General features: G+C 39.0%; 1 protein-coding gene across 2 annotated transcripts in view; it reads right to left on the bottom strand.

The window, feature by feature from the left end:
• LOC147700940 (natural killer cells antigen CD94-like) overlaps window positions 1-12,401 on the bottom strand; it is a 145,631-nt gene extending 133,230 nt beyond the window's left edge. The window contains exon 1 of one of the 2 annotated variants that reach the window (XM_086928547.1): window positions 12,209-12,401. In XM_086928547.1, the coding sequence (XP_086784673.1) occupies window positions 12,209-12,287 (79 nt within the window). In that variant the 5' untranslated portion in view covers window positions 12,288-12,401. Of the gene's footprint in view, window positions 1-2,878; window positions 2,912-12,208 lie in introns of those variants that run through there. The other variant, XM_086928548.1, reaches the window with a different exon arrangement.
• Between the last annotated feature and the right edge of the window lie 1,081 nt (window positions 12,402-13,482).

The raw sequence follows: 13,482 nt of genomic DNA, 5'->3' as shown, positions 1-13,482 counted from the left end.
AATGTTGCAGATAGAAAAAAAATATCTATGCAGTGGAATTTTCTATAAATTAATGCTTAATGTTTTAATGATTAATAAGACTTCCAATATTGAAAGAGTAATTAACTATCGAAGGGTGTGGTGGTTAGAAGCCACTTGGAGAAGATCAATAATAGTAGGCAGCTGAAATGGTCAATCTACCAGCTCACATGATATGTCAATGCATAAGATTACCATAGGATTACCAAATACATAGTCCCCTACTGCCAAATGTAAATGTAAATGTATGTAAATCTACACATGTATATTTACTCTCACACCTTGTAGTAACTATACTACTTTTGGATATTTACCATTTTAGGGTATAAAGTTACCCCCTAAAACCCCCTAAAACAGGGTTAGAAAAGTATATGAGTGTAAATGTACTACTAGTAACTAGTTGCCTCCGAACTCTTGGAATTTCTTTCTAATCTCAACTTCACCCCTCACATTTCTTCAGCTACACACATAAAAGGCCACACCCTGGACCAGGTTTGGACTACCAACCTCATGGTCTCTACACCCACTATATCACCTTGCATTTGGTCCGACCACCACTTAATCAGCTGTACTGTCTCCACCCCTACTCGCAGTATATCCCCTGCTCCCGAGGGGGGCTACTTAGAAAATTGAACTCCCTTGATAAACAAACATTTATGGACAGTCTGATTAGCTCTACCCCCGCAGACAATCCAGATGTGGACCTAGCTGAAGCTAATATGTCAGCCAGGCTAATAGCAGCCAGCAACAAACATACACCACTTAAAAAGTTCACAATTTCCCTCCGCTCTGAAGCCCAGAAATGGTTTTCTCCTGAGCGTAGGATTCAAAAACTAGACCTCCGCCAAAAGGAGAGAAAATGGAGACGGGCCTATGCCCCGGAAGCCAAACGCTTATACTTAATTGCCCTCAAAGAGTATAAAAAAGCTATTATCTCAGCCAAAACCACCTGTTTCTCGGCTAAAATAGCAAAATCGACCAACAAATCATAGGACATCTTCGCCATAGTGAACGAGCTATCCAATGCTGAAAGAATTCTCCCAAAACCCGTGGACACTCAAGATCTGTGCGACACCCTGAACAGATACTTTTTGGAAATAAATTGCTACTATTAAAGCCAGTATCCCTCTCTCCTGTCCCACATAGGACTCTCTGGTATCAATACCCATTTCTCAAACCCTTGACCAATTCCCACTCATAGATGAGCAATCCCTGCAGATTCTATTGGACAGGGTAAAATCAGGTTCTCTGAGGGACTGCTGTCCCCCGCATGTTCTAAAGGACGCTTTTTCGATCCACTCACTCCCTATACTGACCTTCCCAAATTAATCTTTAACCCAAGGCAGGGTCCCGAAAGCCTTCAAGGAGGCAGTCGTAGTCCCCCTCCTAAAGAAACCAGGAGCGGACCCCTAAAATCCCTCCCACTATAGGCCGATCTCCTTGCTCCCCTTTTTGGCTAAAGTCCTTGAAGCTAATGTAGCTGCTCATCTGTCCAACTTCGTGGAGCAGTCTGATTACCCAGACCCTCATCAAGCAGGGTTTCGCCCTGCCCACTCCACTGAGACGGTCAGTGTTGCAGTGCTGGATGCCTTACGAGGAAATGCAGACAAAGGAATTCCACAGGCCCTGGTTATGTTGGACCTCTCGACTGCATTTAACACGGTCGATGAGGCCATCTTACTGGACCGTGTCAAACAGGCCGGCATCCACAACTCGGCCTATAGTTGGATCAGGTCCTTTGTCACCGACCGCACCCAAGCGGTCCATTTAGACCCTTTCACAGGTCCTAAACTCTCCACTACTTGTGGGGTCCCCCAGAGATGCTCACTATCCCCCCTACTGTTCAACTTATATCTAATACCACTGATTCAGTCCCTGAAGGAATTTAAAACCATCACTTTCAACTATGCAGATGATCGCCAGCTGATCTTCACGATAGACAATTCCCCCAAATCAATTCAGGAGTTTCAGGGGACAATGCTCCACAATCGCCATTGGATGGACCTAAACCATCTGAAGCTGAACCCCGGTAAAACCGAGATAGTCCTGAACAGTAACAGCCTAACCCTATGGGGCACACACTATTGGCCTTTAGAATTCGGCCCTTCGCCCATCCCATCACCATCGGTCAAAAGCTTAGGGGTGATCATAGATAATGGCCTCTCCCTGAATTCCCAGGTAGGTGCGGTTGTGTCCTCCTGCTTCTTCCAGCTCCGTAAGATCAGGAAGATCAGCCGCATGCTCACCCACTCGGCCATGATCCAGGTCGGGATAGCCCTGGTACTGTCACTCCTGGACTATGCCAATTCTATTTACCTGGGCCTTCCACTCTTCCTTAGCAAACGCCTTCAGCTGGTCCAGAACCAGGCGGCCAGACTAATTCACCAGCAACCTCGCTGGCAGTCTGGTAGACCCCTTTTAGGAAAACTCCATTGGCTTCCAACTTCCCAACGCGTTGCCTTTAAGACGGCCTGTCTCACTTTTAAGTCCCTCTGCGGCCGCAGCCCCCAATTCATCAAAAGCCTCCTTCCTAGGTACACCCCCTCCTGCAACCTTCATTCCGCCAACCTCCACCTCTTGGCCACCCCGACTTTCAAGCTTCAACGTCAGGGCGGTCGCAGGTTTGTGACCCTTGCCCCCAGATTATGGAACTCCCTTCCATTGGAAATCCGATCATGTAATAATCTCCTAGGATTCAGGAAGATGCTAAAAACCTGGCTATTTACGCAATCCCAACGGTAATTCCTGCTTGATTCGGCCTTTCGCTAGAGACAGTGCCATGAAACCTCCCGGTGTATGTGCACTCTACAAGTAATTACTAACAAAACATAACATAAATTTGCTACTAGTAACTTTTTACCTTTGGTGGAGGTCTCCACCATTAGGGTAAGGATCTTCCACTGTTACAGTAAAAGGAAAAATATGTTTATGGCATTTTTATATATGTATGTAGAGTCATAGAAAATATGTATTTAAAAATGTATTCTACAGCACTATTAACCTAATTTTGAATACAAAATAGAATTTGTTTAAATTAGGTAACAAAACTTTTTTTAAAAAAATTAGTAAAAAAAATCCATCTAAAGTAAATTACTTGTTTTTGTTAATGAATCAAAAATAAAATATATCTAATTGTAAATCCAAAAATGGTTATTAAAAATGTTATAATAAAATAATATAGATTTTTAATTTATATATATTTTTAAATTAAATTAAATGGATATACTTTTTTAAAGGTAAAAGGCCATATGTACCTACATTAAAAATTGTGAGTTCCTAATTGTTATTCCATGCAAATTGCAATTAGGGAATCACAATTCCAAATGTGCGAAACTCTATTGAGTTTAATTTGTGATTCCCAGTGAGTCCTAAAAAGTCCTATCTCATTAATATCCTGGGTCTGGCCTCTCCTTTCAGACCTCTCTTTCATTAATACACATGAGATAGGTTGATTTGTGACCTATTGCTAAGCGCAAAAACCACAGGAAGGATGACCGGATGTATTGTAAAAAGAAAACTGAAACTTTTCAGTTTCATTTTTGAAGAGTAGGCATTGGTCCGTGAGACTACTGCCTGCTCCTAGAAAATATTTTTACAGCCATTCTCAAAGGGTAAGCTTACCATCAAATTGAATTTGGTGGTAAAAAGTGAATGATTGGTGACCACATTTCATACATGGCACAGCGATTTGGTATTAGGGCGGTAAGCCCTTAACACGCCACTTCCTAATATCGAATTGCAAAACCCAAATTGAAGTTCTGTAACAAGTTACTGAGTGACAATTTGGGCTTTGTACATCTCAAAATGCATTTTTTGCCTGTCACAAATAGCCAGATTCTGTGAAACAGACCATTTGTAACAGGAAAAATTATTTGTACATCTAGTCCATAATAACTTTATTGACTTTAACATTATTTCCTACGAGGTTTTATTTTAAGTCCCTGTCTCCATTATTTTCTATGAAAGGGCCAAGTGTGGTGCTGGATTTATTCCAGGGCTGATATATCTAAAATATGCAATCTCAGGGCTCACTTCCACATAAAAAAACAATGACTACATTGATTTCATTCTTCACTGTTGAATATTAATGGTCATTTGTCGAAGATGATGTTTACCAAGACTAATGGACTCATTTAGAGTTTTGTTGATGGGTTAATTTGTCAATAGTGGATGTTATCCCATCCACTATATTAGAGTGTATTAAACTGTTATGGAAGCAGGTCACATGACATGTTATAATTAAATTGCAAAAATACGAAAATAGATCGATTGAGTGTGTGGAAAGTTTTAGGAAAAAGGAAATAACACATTTCTGGTGTACTAAACATAAATATGTAATTGTGTATGAAAAATGTAGCAAACCTTATACAATATAGTGATGTATCACTGTTATGAATTATTGATTAGTATGTAACTTTTATCCTTTTTTCTTTATCTTTTTTTCAGGGGAAAATGGAAACTTGCCTCTGGAGGTCTATTGTTCTGTTCAGCAATAACTACCTCTTCAGACACAGTGCATTGAGAATAGAAGGAAGTGGAAGTGCAGTTGTGCAGTTCAGCGGCATGAAGTAACTCAAAATCTAGGCTTTGTTAACTGTAATTTATCTACTTGCTGATATGCTGATATGTTTTTGCTACTTAGCCTGTCCTGATATACCAAAAAACTAATGACTCTTTGGCAGGCTAAGGTTGCTAAATGACTAGAAAAGAAGTGCTATGTGTATCAAAATCCAGTAGGCAAATAAAAGTAAAATAAGGGGAAACATTAGCACCTTTTGAGGAGCATCAGAGAACAATGGTACATGTTATGTACTTGTTTGTTTTGTTTGATTAGTAGTTGTTCATATAGTTTAAATGTACTTGTAGTAATATTTTGCTGTTAATTTGATTTGATGTAATAAAAGTGTTTAAAGTTACTATTGATTTCATTGCTTAATACTTATTATGCATTTAAATTATTTTATAGTTTTGCAATATTCACTACAACTGGCATACTGTAAATATGGTGCTGCATGTATGTGTATCTCTATGATACTTTGTATATGTTTTATCCTACAGACTTGGTAATGGAGTATCCAATTATTTTATTTTGTAGCTATGGTGACTTGTTATACATGAGTGAAGTGTCAGTAAAGAAATCAGTCCTTGTCCATGCTTTAGTATAGGGGTCTCTGATACAAGAGAGAGGTTTTGGCACAGAGAGCAGTTAGCAGTCAGGACACTCCCTTTCAAGATGCCTCTGCATATCCTTGTTGATCTAGGGAGTGGTGTCAGCAGAGAGGCCTCTCCTTGCTAACCACATACTGCACTCCATGTTGTTTTGGAGATAGGTGTTTGTGGAGAGGAGAACTTTTCCCTACACACTAGTGTGAATAATACCAAAGCACTCTCAACAATAGTTATAAACATTAGTTACAAATCTTGAAATTCACAAGAATCTTCATAGAAAATAGACGACAGACTTCAACGGTTGTAGATAGTAACGTGTATTAAATCCAAGGACAAACAGGCAACATGTGTTTCATCACACAGTGACTTCTTCAAGGCTATTATCATATATATACAAAAACAGATATTTACAACACATTTTCAAACATTTATTTTGTAGTCAAAAGATGTCATTGTTTAATCCCTAGGAAGGAAGAAGGTACATAGACATACCAAAGTGTACAGAATGTTATAATATTATTCATCAGACACCTGTGATAGATGTGAAGAAAAGAAGGTGGTCCCAGCCATGTTATGTTATTATTTGGTATTTCTTTCAGTGCTTGTCAACAAGAGACAAGGATTATCATCCAGTCCATAGTGTGAAGAAAGTAAACAGAATAAAAATTAATATGCACAAAGATAGATGTCCTTCACCTAAGACAACCTTATTGTCTCTAAATCGGCGAGAGGTGAAAAAATTAAAACACTGACCTAAATATGTGGTCAATATTGTTGTAGTACTCAGTTTTCTACCCAAGCATCATTTTTTAGAGACATTTTGCAAAGTGTGCACCCTTTCCTGTTAAGAGACAATAGAAAACCAATTCCCTTTCAGAAGTATGCACACAGGATTTTTTATGCAGCTATTCTACCCCACATACACTTAAAAAATAAGTATTCTCAAAACAAAACCTTGAAATAAACTGAAAAAAACAAAGGTTAAAGTAATGTTATAGTTAGATATGATAAAAAGATCTGTTTTAATTTAAGAAAAATGTTTGAAATTTAGTGAAAAAACTCAAAAGTTAAAGTAACGTTATAGTTAGATGAATTTGTTAGTGATATTACCGTTTTGAATAAAAAACACCACCGAAACTCACCAGTTATAGTTAGCAGCACTAACTATAACTTGTGCCCCCGCCATGCATGTCTTATAACCTTACATACAACTTCACACATGAGATGTTCTATGACATCATGTACAACATCACTGATGACATCATAGAATAAATCATTGACGACATCACTGATGAGATCATCTACACTTCACTTTCACACATTGTGCTCTATAAATTAGCAGAATATTTTAGGTCTGACTTTAAGTACAAAAAAGTTCAGGAGAAAATCACCCATTACTACTACCATCGCAAAAACAACTTACTTAGGGGCATATTATCAAAGGGCAGCGATAATATCATTTCCGCTTTGGAGTCCATTATCAACAAGGACACGCTAGTGCGTGTTTCTTTGCTTTAGCGCCCATTGTCAACGCGGCTCACATCGCATCATTATTGAGATGCAAAGAAGGCGTGCCTGACAAAACTCCATGGGAAATATTGCTATACACAGTTTTGCGATATTATCAACGAGGGGTAGTGATATTTGAAATTGCATTAACTATGCCTTAACACAGGAATTTAACGTCTGTTAAATTCCTGGCTAAGGCATACCTAACATGGGAGATGGATTGTGGGCCAAAAACAACAGGCCTTATCATCAAGGTATCACCGTTTTCCATGGAACATCGCTGGAAAACCAGCGATGTTCCATGGAAAACCCCGCTATCTCTGGACTATATTTATCGCCATAGCGCTAAGCGTTGATAATACAGCGCTAGCTTGGTGATATATTCCAGTGATAGCCGGCGATTATTTAAAGCGTGCTAAGCGCACTCAGCGATCATTATTGCTGGGGCTTGATAATATGCTGCTTAGATATTAAAAACAAGTGGTAAATGCAACATTGAGCCTAGAGTATAAGCTTTACAGGTAGCATAGATCAAATTAGTAATTGACCACAGGTATACAAAATACACTCATTGACTGCAGTGTTCAATATCTGTACAATTGCTGACATAAAGCCAAAATAGTGAATGCAAGTTTAAAAACATGCCCTACTATGGACAGCTCAAACACTTGACACGCACCAAACCTACATTAAGAATTGAAGTTGATATGAGCTGAAATGTAGGTACTGTAAGCAGTTTACGCTCTATCACACTGTCTGCAGACTGTGAAACTCTCATGAGAAGTGCACTACTGAATATGATACAAAAATACTAAGAACAGCATACACTCTATGCAACAGTTTTTTTTAAAAAACACTATGTGCTAAAAATAACCGCAATCTGAAGGTGCTAAAGAAAATACTACCAGCTCCCTTCACAATGTAGCAAAAACGTCTCAGATAGCTCATCTATTCTAGCATAATTACAACAGGTGCATATCTAAGTTTCTGGTACACACAGTCTTCTATGTTAAGTATAAATTATCCCACTGACAAGATTCTCTCTAATGCCTCAAGGCAGCATACACAAGTTAGTATCTACTACAAAGAATCTTTCTCTTGCAGGAAACTTTTTCTGTAGAACCCTTGAAACTTGTCTGAAGTATAATGAACACATGTCAACTGTCACCTGCACATAGAGTTACTCTTGAATGAAAAAAGGTAGAAAGTGTTTAATACCTCTACATAGTGATGTGCATTAGAAGCAGATGGGGTTTGTAAAAACGTACACACATTAACTGAATCCAAGCTGTGAAAAATTAGGTAGTAAATTAATTTTGACAACTATTTAAGCTATATAACAGACTAGCATACTCATTGGGTGAAGTCATTAATGATGTCTTGGAACTTGCGATGAGTAATGTTGTATATGAGGTAATACGCAGTGCATAGCAGGGGTGCAAGTTATAATTTATGCTGCTGGCAATAACTGGCAAATGTCTGTGTTTTTCAATATTTCGAAATATTAGTGCTGTCACTTAGAAATGTACCTAACTATAATGTTATTCTAACCTTTATTTTTCTCAGTAAATATAGTGCATACATCTATGTATATATACTGTTTATGACCTCACATACGACACCCACCTATGACTCCTGATGAGCTGGTACATACCAGTCAAAAAGCAAACATTCCAAGCTTTCACCAAAGTGTGTGCTGATTCAGCACACTGTGCCAATGTTAATAGTATTTGAATACGTTTAGGCCCCTTCCTTATTACCTCAGCCGCTCATTGGTGGATCTGCTGGAAACTAACCCCACTAAAAGAAGGTTAAATGTGCTAAGTCTCTGCCAAAGTGTGTGCCACTTTATCATTGTGAATAATGCCCATTGGATCTTCATGAAACCTGATATATTTGCACTGGGTATCACTTGATAATTACTTGTCACATTTGACACAGATTCATTAAACAGCAATACAGATGACAGCAAAGTATGGAATTCCACTCTCACCCATAGCCCTAAAGCCTGACATGATTTACACCAAACTTGGCAGGCACAAACATATCTCAAAACTGATTATTTTTTGGGTTTAATGAACATCCATTCTCTTGTTTTTAAGATATTAGCATTTGGAAAATGTGCCATGTGTGCTTGAAAGGGTTAAAATGTTTGTGTATTCTGAAGGTTAAAACAAAAAGTTTTAATTCTTTCAAACCTTAGCACATATATGATGAATATGCATGGTATTTGGAACCCATTAGTATTTGGAGTTTTTTCTTGCTATTTTCAAATTCAAAGATAAATGAAGGTGGGAGACCCAACATACCCTTACGGGCTTGGGCGAATACTAGTGATACAGAGACCATATCGTTTGAATGGTCTCCTTGTCTAATTGATTGTTAGATAGTTTGATTGTAATCAGATCAGATACCAATTTGATTGAACAGACTTATATATGAAATTAAGATGCAAGTCTGAAATCTGGAAATTATCCTCATAAACAAAATCCCTTGCTGGCATTTTAAAACTCGATATTACTAATTTTCAAATTCATGCAGATTCACCTAGGGGGCCCATTAAAAGGGTGGTGGACAGAAGTATTATTTACTTGTACATTTGGTACTACGTGTTGAAACCAATTGATAGAAGCATAGCAGGATTGGTTTTCTATTAGTATCTAGTTTTGTGCTGATCCATCATGGGGATTAAATATTTAATTTCATAATCACTTTTGCTCTATTTGATGAATCCGCATGAAATGTGAGTTGCATTTGGCAAGTTAACCCAGCACAGGTATTGTCATTTTGTACAGATCCAATGGAGTCGGGGTGGGCAAGTTAAAGAAGGCACCAAAAAAATTGATTAAATAATAACTATGGCACTGTTTGCTGGATTTGCATGAATATTGGCAGAGACGTAGGAGGGGGACATAGGAGAGGAACTCCGAAGGGGGGATCAATGAATTGTTCATTTGTTAATAAATTTGATAGTGTTTTCAGATTCTGCAAGAAATTTGGCACGTTTGGCAGGTTCAGAATTCTGTTAATAAGTTAAGTTTTGAGCAGATCCAACAAGAGTGGTCAATCTTTAATGGATGGGCCAATAAAGATTAAGGGGCATTTGTATGAAAACCCCCGTTTGCGATTCTCGAATATAGCGATTTTTAGAGGATCGCTATTTGAGAATTGCAAAAAGGATGTGTGTAGAAAATCGCTATTTTTTGGCGATTTCTTAGTCTTCCTTTATTGCGATATGCAAATTGCGAAATCACACTTAAGGAATACTTTCCCATTCATTTCTATGGGCCAGGAGGCCCATAGGAATGAATGTGAAGTAATTCTCAATTTGCGATTCGCAATTTGAGAATTGCTAATTGAGAATAATTTCAAGGGTGCAAGGGTGTCATAAGGACACCCTGATGTACCCCCGAACATGTGCGCGCATATGGCGCACATACATGCCTAAGGGCATGTATGTGCACCACATGGCACCTTTACAAATGCAAAAAAGTGCATTTGTAAAAGAAATCGCAAATTACTACCAACTTGAAGTTGGCGGTAATTTGCGATTTCTTAAGAAGAAATCGCACAACTTGGATGCTTGATACATAGCATTTAAGGAATCACAATTTGCGATTCCTTAAATGCTTACGCAAAATTAAGGAATCGCAAATTTTGTGATTCCTTAATTTTGCGATGCGATTTTAATAACACATCGCATTTTCTGAATTTTTTGTCGCAAACGCTGCTTTTCAGCGAATCGCAGCATTTGCGACTAAGGATAAAATTATACCTATGCCCCTTCATTCACTAATAGCTTTGGTGCTGTTTAATTAATCTACATGACAACAAATTAAGCCCAGTTGAAGATTAGCATGACTCCTGCAGTTCAGGCATTGGGCCAATGTTGAAGAAGAGCTTCAGAAATTCTTACATGGCAGACCCAGTTGATGGGTCTCAAGCCAGGGGCCCTCATGATTTATATGATAGCGAGTGACAATGGTGATGGTGATTATGAATGTATGAATGGAATCGCACCAAAACGAGGCTGGAGTAGAAATGAAAATCAGACTTGGCAAACATTTTCAAACCAGCCTCATCCTGCAGGAGGCCATGACAAGATGAGGGCTACAGGGGCATGGTTGGGTCATTGCAGCCCATCCTATTCTGACAACAGCCCCTTAATCTTCCAGAGTAGAGAATGGCCAGTCTCAATGGCGTAGCTGGACATTTGGCCACCATTGGTGGTCCCTGCATTTGCCACCCTGCAGCAGCCGCATGTAAGAGTGAGGGGGGGGGGGGGATTGCTGCCGATTCCTGCATTTGCCGCCCGCAATGGCCAAAGGTAAGAGCCTCTAAAATGTGTGCGACCCAAAGAGGTCCAACCCCCCCACCCCCACCCACCCCCCCCCTTGCTGTGCCAATGGCCAGTCTGTCTCTGCATGGAGGGAAAATAGTGGAAATGAGAAGCAGACAATCTACCAACCAACTGGATGCCATGTTCAAATCATAAGCAAAATGTATAAAATAGGACAGGAATGCCCTAGGGCTAGACCAAAAAGGGCATCTTTGTACGAAGTTTTAAACATAGGTGACATGGTGTTTCTGTCTTCAAATTATAGGGCTCAAATGGTTCCTAAAAACACTGAACAATCTGCAATCTTTGACTGTCTCTGGATAGAAAACATATAAACAGAGATCAGTGATTGGGCCATAGATTTCTAGCCAGCAGATGCACATGGATAAAACATTTAAAAAATACATTGACACTATTTAGCATGAACAACGAGTTACCAATGGTGGAAACATGGAATGGGGAATAACTTCTAAAGAGCAATGTGTATAGCTTACAAAAATGGGGGGAAAATGACATACACCTAATTAGATAACACTCATCCGAAACACACAGGTGCAGAGAATCGAACAACCAATAGTTTTAGAGAAAGTTAGAAGTTTTTCTCTCAGAAACTGAACTGTAATTCCTGTGATTGCTACAGTTTCCACCAGTGATTGAAATTTCAGTGTGAGCCGCTCATCATTTTTAAGTAAATTTGCGAAAAAAAGGCACCCAACATTTCCGAGAAATAGTTTTATGTTGATTTCGGTCAAAACAGCACATCCATTTTCAGAAACAACTGCAATTCGCAAACAGTTATTGACAATTTTCTTGATAAATTCTTACAAAAAAGGCTTTGCTCATATATAATAGTAACGTTACACACCCCTTGTTTCACACTGAATCGATGCATCGGGACAGGCGAAGTAGGACTGAAGTAGGGATAAGTATGAAAAAACCGGAAGCGATGAAGAATGTCAAATTATATAACTAATAAATCTATCAGATACAGAAATAGGATGAAAAACAAGGGGTTTCAGGACAAAAACACAGACTTAAAGCATTGGCTAGAAAACGAGCAACTTCAGGACAAAGGGTGCAAACCTATAGAATTTTGCAAAATATTTTCGAAGCTTTTCCCAAAAATTTTAAGGTACGTCCATCAATACTTGACAAATAACAGAACATGCTTACCTTCCTGGTACTCTTGGGAGGTTAGGGGTGCCCGCTTCGTCTTAGAAAATCTCACGTCGACATACGTGAGGTCAGCCATCCCCAGGCTGGGTGGGAGAGATTTTCTCTGACTGTTATTGCGCAAATACAGTCCTCAGATGTGACCTGCACAGATGTTGTCCCTCATCTCTAGGACTTGGGCAGGAAAGCAACTGACGAGGCCAAGAGGAGGTCTCGTATCATCTTCTGATCAAACAGGAAGGGTGTGCTCTGCCTGGGTGGGGGAGGGAGAGGGTGGGTGTCACAATGTGAAGAAGAGCTTGTTCTGTCTCGTGTAAAAAAAACGAATGCAGAATAAAGCAGCCAATGGGTCAACTTTATGGACTTCAGGTGTTTGTATCTGTGTGGAAGAAAAGGTAGGCAGTCTAATAATTTGTAAAAGTCCTAGCATATTGTCCTCCACTCCTTTAGGATAAAGGTGTATAGAAATATGGTCATGTTTTTTTCCAAACAAAATTAAGTGATCTTCTTTCAAGTCCCATCCATGTGTTGTTTTTGGTATTGTGTAACACTTGTTATAAAGTTTCAGTATCAGCTTGAAACAATGGGTGATGTACTCGACATCATCTACTGCAACTCCTACATGTTTTCCATTCTTGACCTTCCTCCAGGAGCCCTTTGAAGCATTGCTTCTTGTTTTCAGTCTCCAGAGTCTCCCCCATAAATCACAATTCCATACAGCTTTCTGGCAAAGATCCCAACTTTCCAATCAAATTCATGGACTACTCTGCCTCCTCCCTATAAGAGGGTCTTCTTCACTGATGCCTTCAACATTTGGGCAGATGACATCTTAAACTGGCCTCTGTAAATGTGTTCAAGCCCTCACTCACAACAATGATCAAACAAAGCTTTTCTGTCCTAGTTCCCTCTTACCAGAAACCCGGCTATTTCTTTCATTTTAAAATCATATTCAAGAACAAGAATATTTGACAATTACATCGAATTTTGAAAAACATTAAACACCCAAGCTAGATGTTCAAATTTTCCTTCACGTAGAAAGTGGGCACAATTAGAGCACTGACTTTTTGCAATTGGAAAATAATTTTATGAACTCACCTATGTACTAATATGTCAGTTCACAAAGTTCGGAATCATAGTGAGTCGCAATCTGACCGACAACATCAATATTCTTGAGGTAAATCAACTCACTACAACTGGATGCAGTTAGAAGAATAGTGAACTCCTGGGTCCAGAAGACGACCATATCTATGGTCGCATTTTATATCAGCCTGGCT

Source organism: Lissotriton vulgaris, chromosome 7, assembly GCF_964263255.1.
Source record: "Lissotriton vulgaris chromosome 7, aLisVul1.2, whole genome shotgun sequence".
Lineage (NCBI taxonomy): Eukaryota > Metazoa > Chordata > Amphibia > Caudata > Salamandridae > Lissotriton > Lissotriton vulgaris.
Note: the sequence above shows the minus strand (reverse complement) of the source record. Positions and strands in the feature narration are given on the sequence as shown.